At 41.2% G+C, this 25,998-nt stretch overlaps 1 protein-coding gene across 2 annotated transcripts in view; it reads left to right on the top strand.

Annotated features, from left to right (window-relative positions):
• The window catches only part of PIEZO2 (piezo type mechanosensitive ion channel component 2), a 1,179,452-nt gene that overhangs the window by 735,444 nt on the left and 418,010 nt on the right, over positions 1–25,998 (top strand). For both annotated transcript variants that reach the window (XM_078688152.1, XM_078688151.1), the window contains exon 9: positions 14,967–15,095. In XM_078688152.1, the coding sequence (XP_078544278.1) occupies positions 14,967–15,095 (129 nt within the window). The remainder of the gene's footprint in view (positions 1–14,966; positions 15,096–25,998) is intronic.

Genomic DNA, 25,998 nt, shown 5'->3' with positions numbered 1-25,998 from the left:
CGGGTGTGGGACCAGCTGTCACAGGTACGCCGAAAGGAAGGCTGGCTGCTGAGTGCGTCCTGCAAAGCTTTTGGGCATTTGGAATGATATATATATATATATATATATATATATATATATATATATATATATATATATATTCTGACCTTGAAGACATTGACAACAAGGAAATATGGCACAGTAAAGCTTTTCTGGCTTACTGTATTGGTTACACATGACCTGCATTTTAATTAGGATAGGCTCTAAAAACAACTGTTGTTGAGATCAATATTTTTCCAGCAAGTTCCTTGATATAATATTTATAAGACAACAGTGGATACAAAACTGTTTTTGTCTGCAGAGGTCTGTTTGAAGTCTCTCTTCCCATGTTGGAATCAGCGCACAGTAGCTCAGTTGGTTTGGTCTTCAGAGCATATTGTTAAAGTTCTAGTTTGCAAGTTTGTATTTTAGTGCAGATAGTACTTTGGGTTAATGATCTTGTTGCAGAGATCCAGGTCACACATTGAAATCCTGCTAAAATAGCTCATTGAGTTATGTGTCTGCTTCAGACAGCACATGCAAAATTAACTTATTAGGAGGTTGAGAAAATGTATTCTGATGGGTATTAATGCACAATTCAGTGTGTGTCATGTACTATATGACTGCCTATTATGAGTGTAATTACAAGCAGAGACAGTGTGACTTGGCATTAATTTTTAAAGTGCTCTTATTCAACATTCAGTGAAAAACTTTGCTATCCTTATTACTTTTCTTTGCTAAGAAGGAAACAGGGATTTCTCGGACTTAAACTAACCCATTTTCTCCGTGTCTATCAATGTAAAAAAATATCCAGGACATTTTTTCAATGAGATGCCATACTACCTCCAGTGTCGTTCTTTTTGTGCACTCTTCTGTATATTTATGTATATTTTTATTGATGTATCAGTTCTTTGTAAAACACTTTATAAATATGCTAAAATGATAAAGATCCCGAAGAGCGCAAAAAACTTGTGAAGTGTCACTGCAGCGTGTCTTTGGGTGCTAGGCTACAGGACCGTGAACGCCATTTGTGAGATACTCACTTTTATTCTAGATGATCTGAGCCTTAGAGAGGCACACTGGATATGCATTGTCACTGCCACATGTGCACTAGTGTCTGCATATGGTACAGAGTCATGGTCAAGAGGGTTTTTCTTGGTCCAACCGGAAACTGATTTCAGCGGAAGAATACCTGCCCTAACCAGAAGCTCTCTAGTCCCTACGTTGTTCCAGCACAGGTTCCCAAAGAAAAACGTGTTTTCATACTAATTAGCTGCCTTAAGGCCTAACTTTAGAGTTACACAAACCTGCATGGGGTGGAAAAAATCCATTTTAACAAGATAGTGATAGGATACAAATGCATAATGTGTTTACCAGTTATACGATTTAATAAAGTGGTTGCATGATAAGTTCATCACAGAGACAAAAAAATGTTGGATGTATTCCTTAATTGTGACTCGCAATTTGCGAGTCGCAATTAAGGAATTGTCTAGAAATCGCAATTTTTTTCGCGATTTCTACATGCATACAGGCACATGCATCATTGTTGGCTTTTGCGATTTCTTAATTGTGATTTTTAAGAAATCGCAATTCAGAAATCGCAAAAGCCTATGCATGAAGAAATCGCTGAGAATTTTGCGATTTCTAAACATTCCTTAATTCCGACTCGCAAATTGCGAGTTGCAGTCAAGGAATACCTCCCCATTTATTCCTATGGGCCTAAAGGCCCATAGGAATGAATGGGAAGACATTCTCAATTTGCGATTAGCAATTAGCGAATGGCAAATTGAGAATGCGATTTCAAGGGTGCAGGGGTGTCCAAAGGACACCCTGTTGCACCCCTGAAATCAATCTGTGCACATATGTCGTGCACACACATGCCCTAAGGGCATGTGTGTGCACAACATGAAACTTTGAAAAATGCACAAAAGTGAATTTTTCAAAGTTTTCGCAAATTACCATGAGGTTCAACCTCATGGTAATTTGCTCCCCCTAATTGCGAAATCGCTATTTTTTTAACTTTCATGCATTGCATTTAAGGAATCGCAAAATGCGATTCCTTAAATCCAATCGCAATTTGAGAATTCGCAAATATTTGCGAATTCTCAAATTGCGAGGGCCTTCACCCTTCATGCATCCCAAAAGCTGATTTTGCGATCGCAAACGGCCGATTTTTGCGATGCGCACCGTTTGCGATCGCAAAAAGCTTTGATGAATTTGCCTGATAGCCTTTTGCTATTCCTTATTAGCGAATCCTTATTTTTTGCTAATAAGGAATCGCAAATGGCATTGTTGATGCATCTATACCTAAGTCATTAAAAAGATATTACAACCCTGAAGTCTAGTGCCTCTGAAGGGTCACAAATCTCCTCGCTCATGCAATAACCACATCATATAATGTACAGTGGGTGGTGGTACTTTATCCCAGATGTCTTTCTGATACAATCTTTGTCAACGTTTACTTTTTAATTTCCTTTCTTTCACATGAAAAGTGGATTTCAAACCGGGCAAAAACAGTCCCCCGTTTTAAAAAAGTTGAACGCTGTGACCTTGACTGGGCGAGAGTTTGCTTCGGGTTTGTTTCTCTGAGCGAGGTTGGACACAGAGGAGCTCTTTCATTAAAGCCCCATAAGTTTGTGCCCGCTACATCTACAGACGGGTACACCACAGCGACCAGCGTGAGTTTGTGGTGGACGTGCACATACAAAAATATCTGCAAATTGGGTGCCAGGAAGCAAACAGGGCGTACCTTGACCAAGAAACAATCACAAGTAAATAGAAGGTCGGCACTGCAACGAGCCTGCCAGCCGGTTCACAGACACAAGCCAGGCGTGATTGGCAGCGTGAAGCAGGCTGTGTCTTACACTGGAAGCTATTTATTAAACGGGATGGCGCGGGGTATTTCGGTACTGGATCATTTACTGAGGAACACTAAATTGCTCCTGAACGTTCAACCGGATGCAACAGTGCTTTCGCTGCCAAATTGTTTTAGTTAATATTTTATGCATATAAATCACGTTTGTGTCACCTTCGGGTACTGCAATGTATGAATGAAGAGGTAATGCAAATCATTACTGAAAATTTTACCTATTTGGGAACAAGTCCCCATTTTTAATCTATACGGATATTGCCTCCATTTCCGGGTGGAGATCATCTGTTTTGGACCATATTCTCAAATGCATTTGCACCACTACATTTTACGTAGTTGTGCAAACACTTGCATTTGGTTGTGTGCACTCATACAAGTATTTCATTAAAATGTTCATTGTTACTAACTTTGGCACTTGAGGCCTGCCTTGACCTTCAGGCTGGGTATCCAGCTGCTGGGATCTGCTGAGCTTGGGATCTGTGTGATTCCTATGATCAGAAAGCACTGCTGGAAGCGGTTACGGGCCGGGCTTTGCTGGGACATTCCACTGCTCTTGGTCCCCTTTCTGTCTTGTCCCCACATGCAGGTCTCCCATGCCTCTAACGTTTGGTGCAGCTCTGGATCCTGGAACCGGACCCCTCCATTTGGCCTGCTGCTCTAAAGGCTCTATTGCTCTCTTGCTTATGGCTCCCCTTCAACATTATAAGGGCTGATAACTACTGGCTTACCTACTCTGAGAAGCCACACAGCCTCGCCATCTGTATCGACTTTAGAAGGCTGCACTTGCAGAGGGGTATTCATCCCTGGCCAGATGGCTCTGCATTGCAGGCCCATTTTTGCCTCACTCCCTTGCTACATGTACCAAGGGCCTGTAATTTAAATCATACTAGTGGGCCTGTAGCATGTGTTGTGCTCCCTATTTAATTAGTCTTGCAAACCTTTCTCAGGCCTGCCACTACAGCCTGTGTGTGCAGTTTTAACCTGCCATTTCGACCGAACAAAATAAACCTTTTGCCAGCTCCAATCTGCTTTTTAATACAAATATGTCACCACAAGAATGGGCCCCATAGAGTCCACAAGGAAGGGTGCAATGTATTTAAAAAGTAGGATATGTAACATTACGTTTACATGCCCTGGTAGTGAAAACTCTTAAATATGTTTTTCAGTACTGCAAGGCGTGCTTCTTCCACAGGATAACAATGGAGTTACCTTATTACTTTTGATAAGCTGTACTTCCAAATGGGAACAGGTAAACAGTTCATGTTTGGTATCTTTGGCACTGTAATGAAAACCCCTCTTTTATGGCAAAGGCAGATTTTGAATTACAATTTTGAAAATGCCATTTTTAGAAAGTTGGCATTTTCCTGCCTTAGCCATTTGGTGTTTGCAGTCTGTCTCTTGGTCACATGACTGGGTGTATTTGGCATTTAGACTTTGTGAATTCCTCCTAGACAGCCACACACAATAGAGAGCTTAGTTGTGCCTGAATGGGCCATACACTGGCAGGATGGGAGGGCAGAGTTAGACAGAGCCCCACTTACACCTGAAAAGGCTGTGTCCTGCCTTCACACAATGGATTGCATACCCCTGTAGTTAGTCTGGAGCCAAGGCAAGAGAGACAGGAAACCTGTGCACTTCAAAAGGAAATATCTAGAAGCTTCTACGTCTTCAAAGGAGGCAACAGGTAAATATTGGACCACAGAAACCACATACTGAGCCTAGAGGTCATATCATGCCCGTGTATAATATGGCCTCTATACTCAATATGTGGTTTGCTAATGTCCATAGTACCCACCACTAAGATACCATATCTTATCTGATCATTTCCCCATTATGTTAACCTCCAAAGTACCTACCCTACTTCTATGATTCTATAGCTAGCGACTGAGATGTACAGAACTGTGAGACGCTGCCTGTAGAACTGAAGTTGGGAAAGCCTTTGCCAAATTCTTTAGCTCTATAGCTTCTTTATCTTAAATGCTGAAGAAGTAGCTATTCTAGGTGAAGCTTCTAAAGCTTATATTTGGGGACTATGTATGTCTAATATGCTGGTGTTCTTGAGTCAATTAGCAATAGTACGGATTGCCTCGAATCTGTACTTAGATCATTAGAAAATGCCTATATATCCTCCAATGATATGGTGATTCTGGTGCAGACTCAGGAGACTTTGACGGAATACAGTCTCATTTGGGTCACTAGAAGTGAACGAGTGTCTGAAGGGGTCAACAAACAGTGCAGGGACAATGTCAGACCCAGCTGATATCCTAGAAGAATACTGACAGTTCTATTAACACCGATATACTCCTGTAGCACGCCATGATAGTGCCTACCATGCGGGCTATCTTGACCAGGTAGTTCTTGCCTGAATTGATGGTGTGGCCAGGGAAATACTGAACTCCCAGATAACTTGTGAGGACATTAAAAAAGAAAAGCCATAATGGACCTCCCCAGTGGAAATGCTCCGGGTGGTGACGGGCTTCCTGTAGATTGCTACACAGAATATATAGAACTGTTAGCACCGCGTGTCATGGATGTGTACAGTGCTTTTAACACTAGGGGATGTCTACCTCTGACCATATTGGAGACAGTGATCACAGTATTGCTAAAAACCAATTAGAGACCCCAGCTAATGCTCTTTTCACAGACCACTCTCTCTCTCTCTGCTAAATACTGATACAACATTCTAACCAAACTCCGCCCCAGACACCTATGCTATTCCTGATGCTACCGGAGCAAGCTGGATTCATTTCCCAGAGATGTGCTGCCTTTAACCTTAGAACGCTGATGGCAATTTTACAAAGAGTCAACCAACAGCTTCCCGCGATAGCGGGACTCCTCGACACAGAAAATAATTTGATTAATTGGAGTGGCTGTTCATGGTGACAGTCACCGCTGGATGGGACTGGGCAATTACTACCTGATACCCTCACAGCCAGAGTCAGAGTCAGAGTAAACAAATACTATTCAGTTCCCTCTTTGTTGCCAGTGGACTAGCAAGAGCTGCCCCCACTGATTTTTGCTTTAGCAGTGGAGCTCCTGGATTGCTTTGTGAGAGAGCTGCATGCACATCGGGGCTTGTGCCTTGCATGTGGCTCATTCATCTTCTCGCTTTATGCAGGCGATGGGATGTTATTTCTTAAATGTCCTCAGGACAATCTATCCACCATCATTTGGGAGATTGTATGATTCGGAGGATACTCATAGTTACAACTTAGCTGATACAAGTCCTAAGTTTTCCCACTTACAGATTTTTCTTCTGCTAGCCCACTGGACTATCCTTGACAGCGGAGCCCTGCTAGGGTTAAATATCTAGGAGTGTGGGTGACTCATGATCAAAATGATTTGAGCATGATCAATGTTGATACTGTGATTGAAAAGTTGACTACGTGTGTTGACAGATGGGTCTGCCTGCTCCTGTCCATGATGGGGCGCATATACAGAATTAGGATGGTAATATTACCAACATTCACGTATCTTTTTGATTACATATATGTATACCTATCATTGCACTTCTTTAAACAATGCAGCAGGCCCTTTTCTGGCTCATATGAGGCAGGGGCCAACCAATAATATGCTTTACGACGTGATCACGGCCCTCTAGAGGCAGGTGGACTCGCTCTGCCACATTTTTATATCTATTATTTAATTGCACAGGCACACTATTTGAAATGTTTGGCCACATCTCGGGTGACTGTGCCACATGCTAGAGCCGAACAATCCATTGCTCGCAGGCCATTGCTCCTGCTGGGAGTAACTGCTTCACCACGGAAGGTGAAAGGCGATGTTGATGGGGTTGCCTCAACTTGTCGGGCATGGTGGAAATTGGCAAAACTGCTTGATCTGTGTATGTCCTACTCACCTTTGCTGACCCTCACTCACAATCCCATGCTCCCCACCACTAGCGAAATAGCAGTAAAGAGACTGTCGCGTAAAATGTGGCTGACGATGATCAGCGATTCTTTGATGATGGCACCTTTATCTCACTGCAGGATCTCCAGTGCTGCCGGCATGCCACTCCACTCGTCACTTTACATTTATCATAAACTGCGCTTGGCGACCAGAGCGGCCCTCCCAACATTTCCTGATGCGCCACCCAAGATGTTCCTCCTCACTGTGTAACCAGAGCTGATATTGGTCATTCGGTTTCCGTCTTAAATTCCACATTCATGTCATGTACTGATTACACATTCTCAGGAAGCCAAATGCAAATTTGAGGCCTCCCTATGCCAATGAATCCCCAGCAAGTCGTTTCTTTCCTATCTGCTGCGTTCTGCTGAGGCTGCCTCTTCACTTCATCCAGCATGCTCACAGAAGGATGTATCCTGATATGTTGGTTCTGTCTGTCCTCGTGTCTTCAACTCCCTTATTGATGCTATGTATACATGATTATCATTTGTGATGCGAAGAGATGCTGTGACATTTCTTTTTTCTCTTTGTTCTGTTTTTTAACATAAAACCCAATAAAAATAAAAACTAAAAATAATATTACCAAAGGGGCAAAATGAACGCCTTCTGTGGAAATGTGCATCCACTCTTGCTGGCCCTGAATATTTGAAAGAATGTTTTCTTTCATTTTGATGGGTACATGACCTCATCTCAATGTAGCAGATCAATGAAGCATGGCACGAGTCGAGAGCCCCCTGCAGGAGGTACTGTATGCTGAATTAATATGCCTTACCCCCTTCTTCTCTCTGGGCCCTTTAGGAAATCATATGGAAAGTCGTGGGTGGGGACTATCAGGGTATGCCACTATGTAGGGAAATGCAAACACACACTGCACACGTCCCGGTCGGAAATGTCCCTGATCTCCCTCGTAACAGAGGTCAGGGGTGTCCATCCATATGAAATTACACTGCACTAAACCAAGAGGAGGGCTCTGAAGACCCACAAGGCCTCCAAAAGGATGAATGTAGTCTGGAATTGCACCCATCATGTGGGACTTCCGAGTGTCTTTCAGGTGTACACAAACAACAGTCAACTGCAGGTGAATACATCATGAGTATTAGAGACTTCTGAGGCAGAAGCCAGGAGCCAATCCTTTAGCGTATTTGCACATTTCACTGTTATTGCACTCGTGATTTTAAAAGTGTCTACAAGTGTTAAAAATTGATTTTATCCTCACATAGTATTTGATTTTAACTTGTACCCACCGCAGCTTGCCATAGATAGTCGCGGGGACGGGAGGTGACATTGAGATTGCCAGTGGAACTAGCCGCCATCTTGGGAGAAATTGAAGGGCAGCAGGCTAGTCTTTACCCTTGACGACATAAATGCACGCGCTAACTCGACCGCGCAGTGGACACGTGCAGCGGGCACGCCGCTAGCATGGAAAAGGCACGCCTAAGGCAAGCCCGTATGCGTCCGTCTGTGCCCGACTGAGCCCTGAGGCCGGGAATGCTGGTCTAAATGAGGTAAATAGCCCAAACTCCACTCGTCTAACGTACTCTGCTATATCCCTGCTCTCGATTAGAACACACAAACATGCCAGGTGCTCAGTTCATATGAGCTGTCCTGGGAAGTTCCCAAATGGACTGGAGGGCCCAGTAGCCTGTAGGCACCGGCCCTTTCAAAGAGACTTGACATTGGTTAGCCAATCGTTTCCAATGAAGAGCATGGATCGAGACATAGGTGGTTTAAACAGTATACTGTGTAATGTTAGATCTTTGGCAAAGCACCCTACTGAAATATGGGATTTGATTACTTCACATTCTCCTGACGTCTGTTTTCTCACAGAAACCTGGTTAAACCCTACAAATCATCCTTTGATAAATTTAGCCAATCCAGACAGTTATAAATTTATACACCTGGACAGGGAAGGAGAAACGGGTGGTGGCATTGCCATTGCCTTTAAAAATCACCTTAATGTGACCTGGATTTCCACCTTAAGTAACAGGTGCATGGAAATGGGGATCTTCAAGATATCACCAACAGACAGTTGGAATGGAGCATTGATATATCGTCCCCCAGGATCAAGGGACACATTTACTGATCAATTGGTAGAACAAATAGCCATGCATGTGCTCGCATCAAATACATTTCTTTTATTGGGTGATTTTAATTTTAAGGGGAAGACTACACAAATCCCGAAGTTAATAAACTTCTTTCAAATCTAGAATTAATAGGACTTACTCAAAGAGTCAAAGGTCCAACACACTTGGCTGGTCACTCGTTAGATCTAATCTTTGCTAACATTGAATCCCTGACTTGTAATCCCCAGGACCCTCTCACTTGGACAGACCATTCTATGATCATGTTCTCTATACAATCGCCATGCCTGATGGGCTTAGCAGTGAACACAGAACGAAAACAAAAGGTACGTAGACCATGGCACGGCGAATGTCTGACAAAATATCGATATCACAAATATCGATATACAAAAATATCGGAACAAAATTATCGAAGTCAAAAATATAGGAATCCTATCCCTAACAAGGTAAGTGCAAATATATCGAAAAAAAAATATAGAATGACAAAAATATCGTTTTTTGTAAAATATCGTTTTTTTAAATTAAATAAAAATCTAATATTAACAAAATAATACTTATAAATGTAATAAACATATTTAAAAATGTACTATAATATTTAAAATTAATTCATAATGTAATACAAATTAATATTAATAAATATATAATACATAATATATTTTTTATTAATATTAACTCTAAATTAATTATTTTCATAACTTATAAAAAAATAAAAAAATAATAAATTACTAATACATTTATATACATAAAATAATCACATAAATAACAATTAATTACAACATAAAACTAATAAAAAAGCTAAATACATTTTAGATAGTGTATGAGTAAAAATTACTATTCCCACTCCAGAGAGTGCAACAGTAGGGAAAGTGTTGGATAGCGTAGGGGTAACAATTACTATTCCAACACCAGAGAGTGCAACAGTAGGGAAAGTGTTGGATAGCGTAGGGGTAACAATTACTATTCAAACTCCAGAGAGTGCAACAGTAGGGAAAGTGTTGGATAGCGTAGGGGTAACAATTACTATTCCCACTCCAGAGAGTGCAACAGTAGGGAAAGTGTTGGATAGCGTAGGGGTAACAATTACTATTCCCACTCCAGAGAGTGCAACAGTAGGGAAAGCGTTGGATAGCGTAGGGGTAAAAATTACTATTCCCACTCCAGAGGGTGCAACAGTAGGGAAAGTGTTGGATAGCGTAGGGGTAACAATTACTATTCCAACTCCAGAGAGTGCAACAGTAGGGAAAGTGTTGGATAGCGTAGGGGTAACAATTACTATTCCCACTCCAGAGGGTGCAACAGTAGGGAAAGCGTTGGATAGCGTAGGGGTAAAAATTACTATTTCCACTCCAGAGAGTGCAACAGTAGGGAAAGCGTTGGATAGCGTAGGGGTAAAAATTACTATTCCCACTCTAGAGGGTGCATCAGTAGGGAAAGCGTTGGATAGCGTAGGGGTTTAAATTACTATTCCCACTCCAGAGAGTGCAACAGTAGGGAAAACGTTGGATAGCGTAGGGGTAACAATTACTATTCCCACTCCAGAGGGTGCAACAGTAGGGAAAGCGTTGGATAGCGTAGGGGTAAAAATTACTATTCCCACTCCAGAGAGTGCAACAGTAGGGAAAGCGTTGGATAGCGTGGGGCTAAAAATTACTATTCCCACTCCAGAGGGTGCAACAGTAGGGAAAGCGTTGGATAGCGTAGGGGTTTAAATTACTATTCCCACTCCAGAGAGTGCAACAGTAGGGAAAACGTTGGATAGCGTAGGTTTAAAAATTACTATTCCTACTCCAGAGGGTGCAACAGTAGGGAAAGCGTTGGATAGCGTAGGGGTCAAAATTACTATTCCCACTCCAGACGGTGCAACAGTAGGGAAAGCGTAGGATAGCGTAGGGGTAAAAATTACTATTCCCACTCCAGAGGGTGCAACAGTAGGGAAAGCGTTGGATAGCGTAGGGGTAAAAATTACTATTCCCACTCCAGAGGGTGCAACAGTAGGGAAAGCGTTGGATTGCGTGGGTTTAAATTACTTCCCACTCTACTCCCCCTGTAACACACAACACACTACACATTATAAAAAAACACAATTAATAAAAGTTTCAATTAATCAATTAATAACAATAAATATTATTAAATTAATGTAATTATAAATGAACTATTTAACACTTATTAATTACCAATTAATTAACAATAAATACCAATAAATAAATACAATCTCTTTAATTAATTACATGTAATTATATAACACCCTACTCCCCTATAAACACACAACCCACTACACATAAATAAATGAAATCATTTAATCACTTAATAATTATTAATTACTAATTAATTATTAATTAACAATATCAAAAATTAATAAATTAAAAATATTAACACATTAACTCTAATTCAATTTACTACTTAATATTATTTAATTACAAATTAATTTTTAATTAACAATAATATTAAATTAAATATATTAGCACAATAAATCTAATTAATGTAATTAACTAATTAACATTAATTAATTACCAAATAATTATTAATTAACAATAACAAAAATTATATATCTTAGCACATTAAATCTAATTAACTTAATTAACTAATTAATATTAATTAATTACCAATTAATTATTAATTAACAATAACACAAAATTAAATATATTACCACATTAAATCTAATTAATGTAATTAACTAATTAGTCTTAATTAATTACAAATTAATTATTAATTAAAAAATATTTAAAAATATATATTAATTATTTAATTATTATTAAATTACTTCCCACCCTATTCCCCTATAAACCCACAACCCGCTCTAATACTAAAACGCAAAATGTTAACATAATTACTAATTTTCAAACATACATTTCTAAACATTTTTAGCAAACATATAAACAACATAATAAAATACATAACACTAAACAACAAAATTTCGATATTACTAACATACATACCTTAATCTCGATATTCTGTCTGTCGATATTATGGCACATCGATATACTATACCATCGATATTAAAACATCGATATTATTGTATATCGATATTTTAATTTCGATATTTTGTCTGACTACCTGGCACGGCATTACTCTGGAAGCTTTCAGCGAGGCTTTCCATCCTAAATCACCAGACAATGACTTGGAAGGATCCATATTGTTGGAAGATTTTAATTCCGCCTTTGTCACAGCATTGGATACAGTAATTCCTCCTAAAAACTATGGCTCATCACAATGGCGTCCATCAGCCCCTTGGTATACATCTGATTTAAAAGTGGAAAAAACCCAAATGTAAAATCTTGGAGCGATGCTGGCAGAATAGTAAAGGCCCCCAAGACAGACATCTGTACAAACAATCTCTGTATAGCTATCATCAGAACATAAAAACAGCTAGACAAACTTTTATTATGCATCAAATAGAAAACACTACTAACTCCTCAAAAGTTCTTTTTGATAGAGTAAGGGATTTCGTGTCCCCACACGTTTGTAGACAATCCCCAGTGGGATGTCTAGAGCTCTATAATTAATTAGCGACTTACTTTCAAGTAAAGATCTCTAATATTTATGCTAATTTTCCATCTACTGCCCTACAGACCCAGAATTTAAGATCAGACTAGGGGAATTAGGAAAGGTGACTTCTAGCACCTTGGACTGTTTGGAAACAGTTACGTCAGAGGAGGTCCTTAACTCCCTGTCCACAGCAAAATCTGGTTCTCCTTTAGACCTCTGTCCCCCGAAGACGATGGCTCTCCTAGCCATCAGCTGCGCCCCAGAAATTCGAAATATTTTTAATTGTTCTATTCAAACGGGTATCATCCCCGCGACATGGAAGGAAGCTTATGTGCGGCCAATACTAAAAAACCTTTGGCTGACCCTCAAGTACTTAGTAACTACCGTCCTATTTCCCTGCTACCCTTATTGGGTAAGCAATTAGAAAGTATAATAGGCAGCTGAGTTCATATCTTGAATCCAATAATATTCTGGACCCCTCACAATCAGGCTTTCGTTCGGGTTTCAGTACTGAGACTGCTGTTCTGGTTGTGACTGATCCCTTAGGCAGGTAATAGAGGTTGGAGGATCGGTAGTACTGATCCTATTAGATCTCTCCGTGGTGTTTGATACCATCTCACACTCAAAGCTTGTGGAGAGATTATATGCCTGTGGTATCCAAGGTACAGCCTTGAAATGGCTACAGCACTTCATGTCAGACAGACAACAAACCATTAAGTTAGGGCCCTATCTCTCAGAAAGGATGTACCTGGATAAGTGCGTACCTCAGGGTTCGTGTCTAAGTCCAACCTTATTTAACATATATATGGCCCTCTGGCAAAAATTGTAGAGCATCTCGGCTTTGAGATAATTTCATTTGCTGACAATACTCAGCTCATATTTACTGTCGGCCCCAATTAGGAAACAGAGAAAAGCTGTTTCATTGCCGGAATGCTTGCAATTTCTAGTTGGATGTCGGAGAATTGCCTTCAATTGAACCCTGGAAAAAACAAGGTCATGTTAATGGGGAAAGCCTCAACCATATGGTCGGATGAATGGTGGCCCCAACAGCTGGGTTCAGCACCCGTACCCAAACAATGTGTAAGGAACCTAGGGTTGAAACTTGATCGGACATTAACAATGAAAGAACATATTGCTGCCATGACCAGTTCTTGCTATTATAGTCTGCGTCTTCTGTGCAAGATCCTTCCTTACCTGCCTATTAACTGTCGTAGAACCTTGGGTCAGGCCATGATGATAAGCAGATTGGATTACGGGAATGCTCTGCTGGCCGAAGTAGGAGAGACCCTGCTTGCTAAATTACAGGTGATTCAGTACACTGCACCAAGAATGATCCTCAACCGCCCGGCAGGCTCCCCCTCGGGCCCGTTGTTGAAAGAGCTACACTGGCTACCAGTGAGGAAGCGATCATATTTTAAAATTTGTTGCCTTACTTATAATGCCTTGAAAGGCAAAGGTCCATGCTATTTGCAGAAGAAACTCACAAAACATATACCCAGTCGAAATCTCAGATCCAGTACACTAGCTCTTCTACAGGTGCCCCGAATAAACCTTAGTCGTACAAGGGACAAAGCTTTTTCGTACCCTGCCCCAAGATACTGAAATAAATTACCCATTGCTCTGCGTGAAATATCCACCTGCAGTGCATTTAGGAAACAACGAAAAGCTTACCTGTTTTAATCTCATTTGATCTGATCTTCCAGTCTCAGGTTTTTGGTTTCTAAGCAGCGCCGAGATGCCCCCGGGTGAGTCATGCTCTATAAAAGTAGAACTAACATAACATACCATGGTGTGTCTCTCTGCTGGAATCGCCACTCGAATAAAAGGGAGAGATGAAAACTATACAGAGGAGATTCCCTCGATTCCCAAATGCTTCTAATCCAATACCACTAGGGAGAGATTCTCCTAGACAATGTTTAATTCTTGTTTTTTCAAAAATGACTCTCTCCCACATATTTCTCTGAAGGATGCTTCAGCATTGAGTCCTCTCCTGGTTTAGTTTTACGCCACCAGATGGACTTAACCAGTAGTCTGAGGAGATCACTTAGCTGTAACTGAGAGGTATGAGATAAGGCCGGGAAATACTAAAATATCCTAAGATGTCTGTCAGCTGTGCTTTATTTACAAAATATTCAGGCACCCACAGCAGATTTTATTGTTTTATTTATTTTAGGAGTTTTATATAGCGCTGACCTGACCCGAGGGTATCGGAGCGCTTTACAACAGTGTGATTTCAGAAATTCCAATAGAAGAGGAGTCTTAATCATAGGGAATCTGGATTCACCGAGTGCTGTGGATACATGAGGTAGTAGATGGGTCCTGAGGTAGCTTTATAGCATGCATTCTTGAGGTAGTGCAAAAGGGGGAAGTACAGGGAAGGTCAATAGTCCACTCAAGACCAAGGAAGGTACAAATAACTCAGGCCTGAATGCAATTGATGTGTTCTAGTAGCTACTCACAGAAAAGCTTCATAAGTCTTGCCCCTTGAGTTTGACATTATGGTGGTATAGGTTCAGCAGTCCAATACGGATATCCAAGGACCTATGGCTTCTAATCACATTAATTCGCTTTTTAAGGGATTTAACAGATATGTGCATTCATTACAGCCACAAGATGAAGACCAAGATGGTAAAGAGGAAGACGAAAAGGAAGAAGACTGCACCTCACCGCCTTTCACGGCAGAGAGGAGGCGAAGTTTATGGTATTCCAGCCACTACACGACTGATGAGAGAAAAGTAAGATACATGATACGTAATAATTGCACAAATGCATTGGTACACAACAACAGATATTTTCTGTGTTCCCCCTATAAAATAATAAATGAAATGCAATCCTTTAGATTATTTATAGAGTATTAATGGTGGTATTCAGATATGGTATGTGACAGGGCATTTATTTTGTGGATATGATAAATTGATTTATAGAGGAGGACCATATGAACAAAATCTTAACATGTTACTCGAAATGGATTGTTTCAACGTATCGATTTTATCATTGAGTGATATGGTAGATATTGTATAGTTGAAAACGTAATTAGAGAGATTTAAAATGTATCTCGCACTACAATTAGAACAGTAAAATGTTAACAATAATAGCTAAGCTAGCATGATTGGAAAATCCATCTGACAAGGTAAAATACTTTTTGAAATATATTTCAAGTTATGCATTTTTGCAGAGATTCATCAATTAAAGCCTGTAATGAAACTCTGCTTTTTGTTCATAGTATTTTCATAACTAGTCTAGGTTGATTATTTCTTCATTTCGTTTTTGTTAAATAATAGCAGAGTTAGAATCAAAGTAAATGTTACAAAAATAGTAAAAGGTTTGCACACTGAGAATTGAAAAACAAAATAAAAGTATATGGCATAGGGACAAAAAAAAGCATTGGGGAGCACTGTGTTGAAGTTGTAATTGCGTCATCTATGCCGATTGAATCTTGTTTTCCTACATGTAATGAACAATTCTTATGGGAGTAAAGATACTAATTTCACACTTCTGAAAGCATATTGAGACATCGTTGTATTTCAGTGCCCGCACATCCCAACCATGGGAAAGTGTGAACACCACTACATGCTGCACAGACAGACCAAGCAAAGAAACAAGTGCCATGCACTTGTCGCGGCTTTTATCCTAGAGACATAACAATATGCATAGCTATCCATTCTCTTCATAAGGAGGTGTTCCCAAATATGGCTCATAACAATTAGCTAAAATACACAATCAATTTCCTACCATAAAACTTAAAAAACACTTTAAACATGATTAATAGTATATCAGTCAACAGTCAGCTGGCACTGTCATACTGAACTCCGGGTCTTTCACTAGATGGAGGTGAGGATTTTATAAACGTTAGGTTTTAAAAGTTATTCATGTTGTTACCTCCATAAAAGTACTACTTTGAACTTTACAGCATGATTGTACTTGTTTTATTCATTTAGTATTAAGCTTGATTTGTGATATGTAGGTCAATGAATCTGTAATCATATAGCAAAATGAACAGCATTTGAAAGACTGATAATTGAAAACATGATGTTAAATGTGTCTACAAAACTTATTTACTAAGTATACATATTATTTTCATTTTTGTTTTTCCATATATCTTTATGTTGTCTAGATTTACAATCACAACCCAGTTTTATTTTTGTTAGGAAAATGATTGTGTATTTTAGTGTGACTTACCCTCTTCCACTATTATATTGTGGGGTAATTCTATTTTTTGATTTGTCACGCAAAATTAGCAAGACAGGCGTAGAAGGCAGCATAAGAAAAATATGGCCTTCTTCTAAAAAAAAAAAAAAAAAGCGATGGATGCCTACTTCATTCAGTGAACCAGCAGAATACGTCAGAGTCCCCGGGGAAATTAATGCACTCTCTTTTTGTAATTCATAACTTGATCTAATAAAAAGATATCACAACCTCTGCATAATTACATTTTCCTAGGATGGATCTAGTGCCTTCATTAAGTATACCTTTAGGAACTCTTATGGTTGAAAGAGTATCCACTTGTACATTTTTATACAGAGCCCATTATGGTCCTTAAGGAGGAAAGATGATCTTCGTTGTATTGACTTGTAGTGTACAAAAAGTATATCTGGTTTCTAAAGCACTCATGCTGTTGTGCTATTGGTACAAGATGCAACGCCAAACAGTGTTTGCAGATAAATCGTTCACAATCAAATACAAGTATCTAGTTGCAGATGCATCAAACAAGAAGACTAAGAGGAGTCACCTCACATAGCACACAAACAAGATCAGTATTCCATTCAAGGAATGTGCGCTGGAAGCAAAAGAAACTGAAGGCAGTAGTAATACATTTTCAACTATGCTAAAAAAAACTCTACATATTATATCTATACATCATATTTAAAATAAAGCATCCCAACTGGCTCGAGAATATCTTCCAATAGGGCTTAAGTTGGTAATGAATCTTGATCGTTTTGCTGGAAAACCAACAAAGATGGTTACGAAAAGTAAAATTTAGGATGTTAGCTATACAGAAATACAATAACAGTTTGGTGTGACCTAAACTCTTTACAGACACATATGGCTGTTTTTCAGACACGATTCTTAAAAAATGTGTTGATCTTGGCAATGTTGATATATGTGTACATTTTGTACTTTTTAAGAACTGACATCAGTGCATACATTTAATAAAATTATAGGTTTCCTGGATTGTTCGTGGACTGTTATGCCTGGTCCAGTGGATTGCCAACAAGGCACATTTTTTACCCTTTTTATTATCCATAGGGTTAAAGTCCATGACCCACATAAGCACAAAATACAGGGGTTTACCATTTCCTTTCCCGCACTAAAAAGGCACTTATTTAGTTCCTGAGCAGGTTAAAGACATGCAAAGTGTCTGTGAAAATTTACAATCTTTGGAGTTTGTCGATGGTTCGGTGGTCGGAGAAATACCCCCTCCCAAACACTTCTTTCCTTTTCCGTTTGAAGATTTATGCCAGTCATGTCTACAGGAGTAAATATATAGGATACCAATGCCCCGAATCCTAATCGCTCAATCAGAATATGGAAATATCTGCCATCAGGTTACTTTGTTAGCAGTGTATGCAAAAATGTTTGTAAATGTATTTCTTAGGGTCTGTTGCTAAATTGGATTCTAAGACTCCCTAGCGCACTAAACATTTGTGCCCAGCTGGCAAAGACTTCATTCAAGTAAGTAACTAAGATTTTCAACATTATTTTGAATGAAGGGCACAAATGACTTTTAATCCTGTTTACACACTGTTTAGAGTATCTGCACTCCTTAATGACACAACTGAACGGCTGGTGGTACAGCAGCTGAAAATCCTAGCAAGCTCGCGCAATTTGACCTCAGATTGTAATCAGCTCTAATATAAAACTAGATGTAAAACTAAGTTGTTCAATTGAAAACACTAGGCATGACTTTTACTCTTGTTTTAATGCCTCACTGTAGAGCTACTGGAAATGATGTTATCAAATTCCCATGTCTGACAGCGTGTCAGTCATTGCATTATGTGCAACCCAGTGCATAAAGTTTTTGGAATAAATTATTTCAGTCAAACATAGAGAAAGGCAATAGATTAGCGAGGGACAAGTAGAACCGATCATGCCTTTAATGTTTCAAGACCTCAGGCGCCTTCTGCCAAGACTCTCCCGGCTGCTGAGTTAAAAAAAATGTTTTAACTTGTCTTCAATTCAAAATTGCACATATTGTCCCACAGGATCCCCAAGCAGTGGGATTAGAATCACATGCATAACAGGTTGTTGGTGCCGGTTGTTACAGCAGTCTCAATTTTTCTACCCGTGCTCGACTCCAGATTTACATTGCAAAGCATACATCGCTATGCACAACAAACAGGGCAGCTCCCATAGGAGTGAATTATGCACAGAACAAAAACATACGATGAAAACAACAAACTTGGCAGTGACAGGCAACCGGGCGGTATTCCCCAAGAAATCCTTGAGCAGTGGGCAGGAACCAACTATGCATGTGGGCGAAGCTTATATTAGTAAATCTGTGCAATCACAACTAGTGGATCTGGGCGCCGGGGTGTGAGGACTCCATCGAAAATCCAGGTCTTGAGGAAACAGCAGGAAGAGGGAAGAAACAAGCAGGAAAAGACAAAAGAGAGGGCGGAAAAACGAGCAGAAAAGGCAAAACAGGGGCAGAAAAATGAGCAGAAAGGCAAAACAGAGCATAAGAAGACAAAAGAGGGGACAGAAAAACCAGCAGGAAAGGCAAAATAGAGGGCTGAAAAACAATATGCAAAGGCGAATAATAGGGACGAAAACCGAGCAGGAAAGGCAAAACAGATGGCAGAAAATGAGCCGAAAGGCAAAACTGAGGGCAGAAAAACATGTAGAAAAAGCAAAGCAGCGGGCAGAGAATATATATATATATATATACATATATATATATATATATATATATGAAAAAAATATATATATACACACACACATATATGGGTTTCACTTACCTGATATATACTTACCATTTTATTGTAAAGGTAAGTGTGGTAAAGGAATATCTGTGGTAAATGCAATGCGTGGTAAAGGCATTGAATGGTAAAGCCATTCATGTTAAAGGCATTCATTATAATGTCATACAGCCATCATAAGATGGTTGTAACAATATACAAGATACAAGATGGCACGACGAAACAGGAGTTGCTCCTTGTGCTACCCGATGGCAGGGATCAGTATCAGTGAAAATCGCTGTTGTACCCTATTCATCCCCCACCAGAACAAACCGAAATTGACACACAAGGATACACAAACCAGGAGGATCTGAATCCCACCATCCAATACCCCACTCTGCCCTGCCACCACTAGTTGTGAGGGTGCCTACTGTCCCATTACCCCAGCCGTGCGGATAGAGGTGAGTGCCTCCCCTGCCTCAACCGACGATCAGCTCCCAAATACTATGGACCCCTCATATCAGAGATGGGGCGGATATACCCTCTGCAACATTTCAAGGCACTGCTGAGCACCCCGACCCAGGTACTAACCAAGTCCAGCGTAGATGGGGATCAAGGGCCCCTCAATGTCCTCGAACTGAGCCGTGATTTAGTCCCTGTTTAGAGCCGGCTCCGCTCCCAGTACTTGGCTCACAAGCAAAGCGATCAGGGGCTACCACTGACCTCATCTGGAGATTTGCCCAGCAAGGTCCACCACTCAGTCCCGTAGAAACAGGATCAATGGAAGGATCCATCTGAGCAGTGCACCTGGGGATTACCGGTGCACACTGCAAGACCCCTGATATTCCTCCCCAGCTCCTTGCGGTGGCCCGATCAAAACAGTGCCACAATCCCGGTCTACCTCACAGCCCCCTTTTAAATCAGAATCTTCACATTCGCTGTGCATAGCGCCTTGGAAATTACTTTGCTCCCTTGTAAAACTTACCCAACGAGCCTCCTGATTCTGCCAATTTTCTGGCGCTGGACCCCGCTGCACACCAATGAATTTGCCCTTGTGTAACGTAACTGGTGCTCATGTAAATCACAAAACTTCCTTTGGGTCGAGTTTGCGCTATATAAACAAACATTGGCTGGGGTTTGGGGACTCACCCTCCCCACTTGCTAGGGGGCCATCATGACAACTTCCATTAGGGGGCAGCAACGGGAGAGAAGGCATACTGAATCCATTATTGAAATGACTGACACAATGGCTACAACAGAGTACTGAAACAGCAATCTTAGAGAGGGCAATCGCCCTCCAACCAACTAAACACCTTTAAAAGCAGACACGGAAATCACCAAGATCTGCACCCATCTTGGATTGGGCAGTCTTCTTGGATTAAGCATAACATTAAAAAGAAGACTAACACTTGTAAAGTAGCAGCCATCTTGAACCGGGCACTCGCCAACCGACTAAATGCCAAGAACAGTAGATGTTCCAACTACACACTAATATTAACCCTATTGTTATCACACCCTCACCTCCCCATGATCCAAATAGGGAACTTCTTGGGCTCCATATCTTAAAAAACAACCATGAAGCGTCAGATATTTTTTCTTGCTGAAACACAAATGAAGACTACTTTTTATCTACCAAGATCTACGAAGAGACAAAAATGCTCTCTCCCACAGCATCCTCTACCTCAAGTCTAACAAGCAACCTGAAATCCCATGCAGCAAACTTCTTCTCCATAACCTACCCCCGAATCTCTCAGCTAATGTCACCAAAAACCTCAAACACAAACTGATCAAGCAACACTCTGAAACACTAATAGCTGATATCTACCTCAGCATTTCCATAGGGCTAAAGAAACTGATTGATCTTCCACACACCTTGAATGGCGAAATGATGCAGAACCCTAATAACCTCCTCAATATTTCAAAATCCACCAACATCCTATATGGCTGAAAACTGACGATCACTAACTCTCCCACCTTCAAAGGCAAAACCATCATAACCATCTACAGGAACGTAAGTATCATGATCCAAGATAATAACCTACGTTACTTCGACTCCATTTTCATGACTCTAAAGAACAACTTTCACCTCAAGACCAACCACCCACTCCCGACCCAACCTCCACCTCAGGGTTTGACACAGGGTAGTAAACACTCAAGTCCCGCAATTCATCCCAACTCCAGCTCCTCCACTATAACTCTCTCTGCCCCCTCCTCCACCAGAAAGGAACCTGCCCACAACACCCCTCTGGAGCACATTGCATCCCCTCACCTACCAGCGATCAGCAATCCAGCTGAGCCGACCTGGAAGAGCAGACCACCTCTTATCAATACCCACAACTCAAATACTAATCCAACTTAACCCACACCTACACCACCTCCCATCTCACACCTACCCCTTGCAGAACGCAGACCAAGTGGCGCTGCCACCCGAATCTCGCAGCAGTTCCACTCTTCCCTCACTAAATTATATCCTCCGTGTCCGAAATGCCTAGGCCCATAACTGATCTAAAGCAACGACTAACCCACATGGATAACCAATTCAACATGGTAACACGGGGCATTAACAATATCCTATTGATCCTCAAATTGTTTCCTGAACTGGCCCAAAGCCCACTCCTCCCCTCCTTCCATACCTCAAAACAACACACATGACTGTCCAGAAGCTGACTTCACAGCTGGTGCACAACCCCTCTCTGCAGCCTAGCACATAGGCTGAAATGATCAACCCACAGGATGTCGCTGAAGGAAGCAACAGCCGTAGCCAAAACCTATGACCTATCTCCCACCCAAGTCAACCCCACCTCCATGATACAGGTGATTACAGGAATTGGGAGGGTATCAGCCCTTCAAAAACTGACAGACCTCCCACTTACCTCATCAAGGTCCCCCTTGAATCAATCACCCCCTCAGAAGCCCAACACCAGCAGTAACATTAAATGCATGCTCATGAACTGCAGATTGGCGACTAAACATGCAATCGACCTAGCTGAAACCATCTGTAACCATGACATTGGCATCGCATTTATCACAGAAACATGGCTAAATGACACCTCCTATCTCATCCTTGACCTACTAGTCCCTCCCAGCTTCTCCATCATCAAGCAAGACAGGGAGAATGGCAGCGGGGTTGCATAGCTGTTATCCATAAGAGCAACATCCACATGGCAGAAACATACACCTATTCCTACCCCCCATTTGAACATATCAGAATGAACCTAAAAACGAAGACTAATAAAACAATGAAATGCCACATCCCTTATCACTCACCAGGCAATGCGCTCAGCTTTGGAGAACACCTTTCAGAAATTAAAGCACAGTGCTCACTTGCCAACAACAACAAATTATTCCTAGGACATTTCAATCTGCACTAGAATGATGAGAAAGTTTAACTTATACAATACCTAAACAGTCTCCTTCCCAGCAAAGACCTTGCTCAGCTGGAGGCACAACCCTGGATGCCATCATAGCCAGCAACGAAGCAGTGGGCATTGACAACTTCCTTCCACTCGACTGGTCAGACCATCACATCATTCTGTTCCACCTCAACCAAATGGAACTGCCCCCTATTCACACATTGACCCGCAACAGATTCCCATGAACGACATGGAAGACAGAATGATAACTCTTCTTTCCCCCCAACTGGCAACGTCGCAGCAGATGACTTTACATCCCACTATAAATCTACAATGTCAACCATCCTAGACCAACTATCTCCCTTGAAACTTAAAAAGCCCATTCTTCCACAAAAGCAAACATTGCCCCAAAGAACTGTTCAACATCATTAAACAACAAGCCTCAAATCTGCTTAATCAAAACCCCCATGTCTCCAAAGAACACTGCAATAATTTTGTGTAATTCTGCAATGACAAAATCTCGAAGATTGAACTATCCCTAGACCTACATGCTTTAACATCCACCGTAAACCCTTCTCTCAATATGTAAGAAATCAATGCCCCAGTTTCCTCACTGAACTTGCATGGGGTTACCTAACACACGGATCCTGTTGGAGATAATACCAATGCAGAATCTCCCTTAGCTCACAGGACCTGGAGAACATTCTACTCGCTCTCAGAGTAAGACATCTCAGAAATGATTGTGAATTCCAAGCCTTCCTCTCACCTAGCAGATCCTCTTCTGGCCTCCTTGGCAAAGAGACTCATCCATGCCAAAACACCACTCAGGATCAAGATAGTCAACAGCTGTCTGAGCAATCAGTCGATGCCTGATTGCATCAAATTAGGACAAGTAACTCCCTTGCTTAAGAAACCAAGTGCTGACCCAGATGACCCCTACAACTTCAGACCCATTTCCAACTTTCCCTTTCCTGGCTAAAATACTTAAGATATGTGATCTCCCCCAATTCAACCTTCACATTGTCTCTGCTACTCTTCTCGAGTCACTACAATCTGGATTCAGAAAGGGATATAGCATGGAAACATCTCTACTGAACAGAACCAACGACATACAAGGCACTAGACTCAGACACTTGATTCTTACTCATCCTCCTAGACGTATCAGCGGCCTTTGACACATTCAGTTATAAGCTGCCTCTAGGTTTTCACAAAAAAAGAATTGGAGCCGAAGGCCTTTTCCTGGAAGGGTTCTCCTCCTATTTTCATAATCACTCCCAACAAATAAAAATTAACAACTCTTCCTCAGACATGTTCACAATAGCCAGAAGTGTCCCCAAGACTCAGTCCTTTCTCCCATACTCTTCAATATATATACATGGAACCCTTTACCACCATTCTCAACCAATCAAGTATCCTCAACCACCTCTAGGCAGATGACACATAGATTTAACTAAAAATATACACACTTGAAGACATACAAAGACTAAACACAAAGAAATTAAAAACTGTCTCTCAACCAACCACCTGAAGTGCAACCAAGACAAGACATAAATCTTACTTCTATCCAATAATGATCAAACCTCCCAGGTCCAAGAATTGATAAACACCATTGATGCGCTGAACTGCAAACTGATGTTACCTGAATGCGTCAGATCTCTGAGGATCTCCCTTGACCAAAGCCTGAGCATAAGCCAACACATAAAGAACTGCACAAGAGTGCCTTCCACAACCTAAAACACCTACACAAAATCAAGCCCTTCCTCCTCCGTAACAACCTAAAATTTGCCACCCAAGTAATGGTACTGTCTAGACTGGATTACAGGAATATCACTTTCAATGGCACAGCAAAGTCTCACCTGGCCCCATTTAGAGCCATATTAAATGTAGCAGCAAGGATGGTCACTGGAGCAAAAAACACGACCACACCTCCCTCTCCCCAAAAAATCTCAGATGGCTCCGGATCGAAGTCCACTGCTGCTTCAAAATGGCTTCAAAATGGCCTGTGTCACTCACAACGTCCTGCACACCGGGAAATCAACGTTTCTTGCCTCCAAACTAGTACAGGCAGACCAATCAAGGACTCTGAGGATGCTTCTCACCCCACCAAAAAAACACAAACAAATAGCCCTTTGACCCTCCTTTTCAGGCAAAGCCCACAAAACCCGGATTTCAATCCCAATTCATATCAGAATAAATCCCTCCTTTGTAAGCTTCAAAAGACAAGTAAAGGATACTCTCCTCAACCGACACTTCAACTATTGGACTCCAACACCTAGCTCTCAACTTGGCTCTTTTCTGCATATTGCTTACTTTATGTATACCCCCTCCCAACTAGATACTGTGACCTGACCTTCAAATAAACTGTATCTTTCACTCTATTCTCTCCAACCTGACCTTGTCTATTCATATGTCTGTAAAATGCCTCATTCTATTGTAACCGGTCATCCAATGAGTCTGTTTTTTGTAATCTATCCTATCCCACTCGACCTTGTCTAGAAGTGCTCTGATTCCCTCGGGTCTTGCAAGCGCTATATAAAACTCCTTAACCCGTTAACCGCGGCAGTAATTCCGCCGCGGTGCGGGTGTTTCCTTGCGCAGGCGGGGCCGCGTCGGCCGTTGAACGTGCGCAGCACTAGGAAGGTAGTGCGCGCGACGTTAAACGGCCGACGGCAGCACGCAAGGTGTTAAATAAAACATTTAAATAAACAAATAAAAAAATTAGACCCTTTGTCATTGGGTCACCATTGATCCTATTAATATAGCCATATTCAAATATAAGTATATGTTTATGGCTAAAATAAACTACATTTGTACTTTAGCTATCCACAAAATGATATTTAGCAGGCATAATTGGATTTACTAGTACATAAATATACTGATAACTATGTGCAGAAACCCACTCAAGGTGTCAAAACTGAGGGGAGTGATCAAGGTGTAGTTAAACATCTGCGTATGTGTGATTTCATGGCAATCACCCGGGAAATTAATGATTAGAGATTTGCTTTAGGAAAGGGCTGGATTAGATCCACTTACAAGGTGTGGAGGGAAGTGGGTCATCTCCCAACACCCTTTTACATGGAATTGAAATACCTAAGTGAGAAAAAACGGATAACCAAATGTACAGTATAAAAACATAGGGGTCAATTATGATGGTGGACGGATTGCCTCTGCAGGGCTGGCGGGGGGAATCCGTCCGCCATTCTCCCTGAAATGACCCCTGCCACATTAGGATGGCTGGGGGGTCCGCGGCGGACGGCAAGACCGTCCGCCGCCTTTCCGCCGGTCGCATTCGCGACCGGCGGAAAAAGTGCTCACATATGGTGGAGGTGTCTGCGAGACACCGCCACCCATATTATGATGCTGGCGGTCCAATGCCTTTCCACGAC

The sequence above is a fragment of the Lissotriton helveticus genome, chromosome 4_1, assembly GCF_964261635.1.
Source record: "Lissotriton helveticus chromosome 4_1, aLisHel1.1, whole genome shotgun sequence".
NCBI lineage: Eukaryota > Metazoa > Chordata > Amphibia > Caudata > Salamandridae > Lissotriton > Lissotriton helveticus.
The sequence above is the reverse complement of the archived record's forward strand: the minus strand, read 5'-3'. Positions and strand labels throughout refer to the sequence as shown.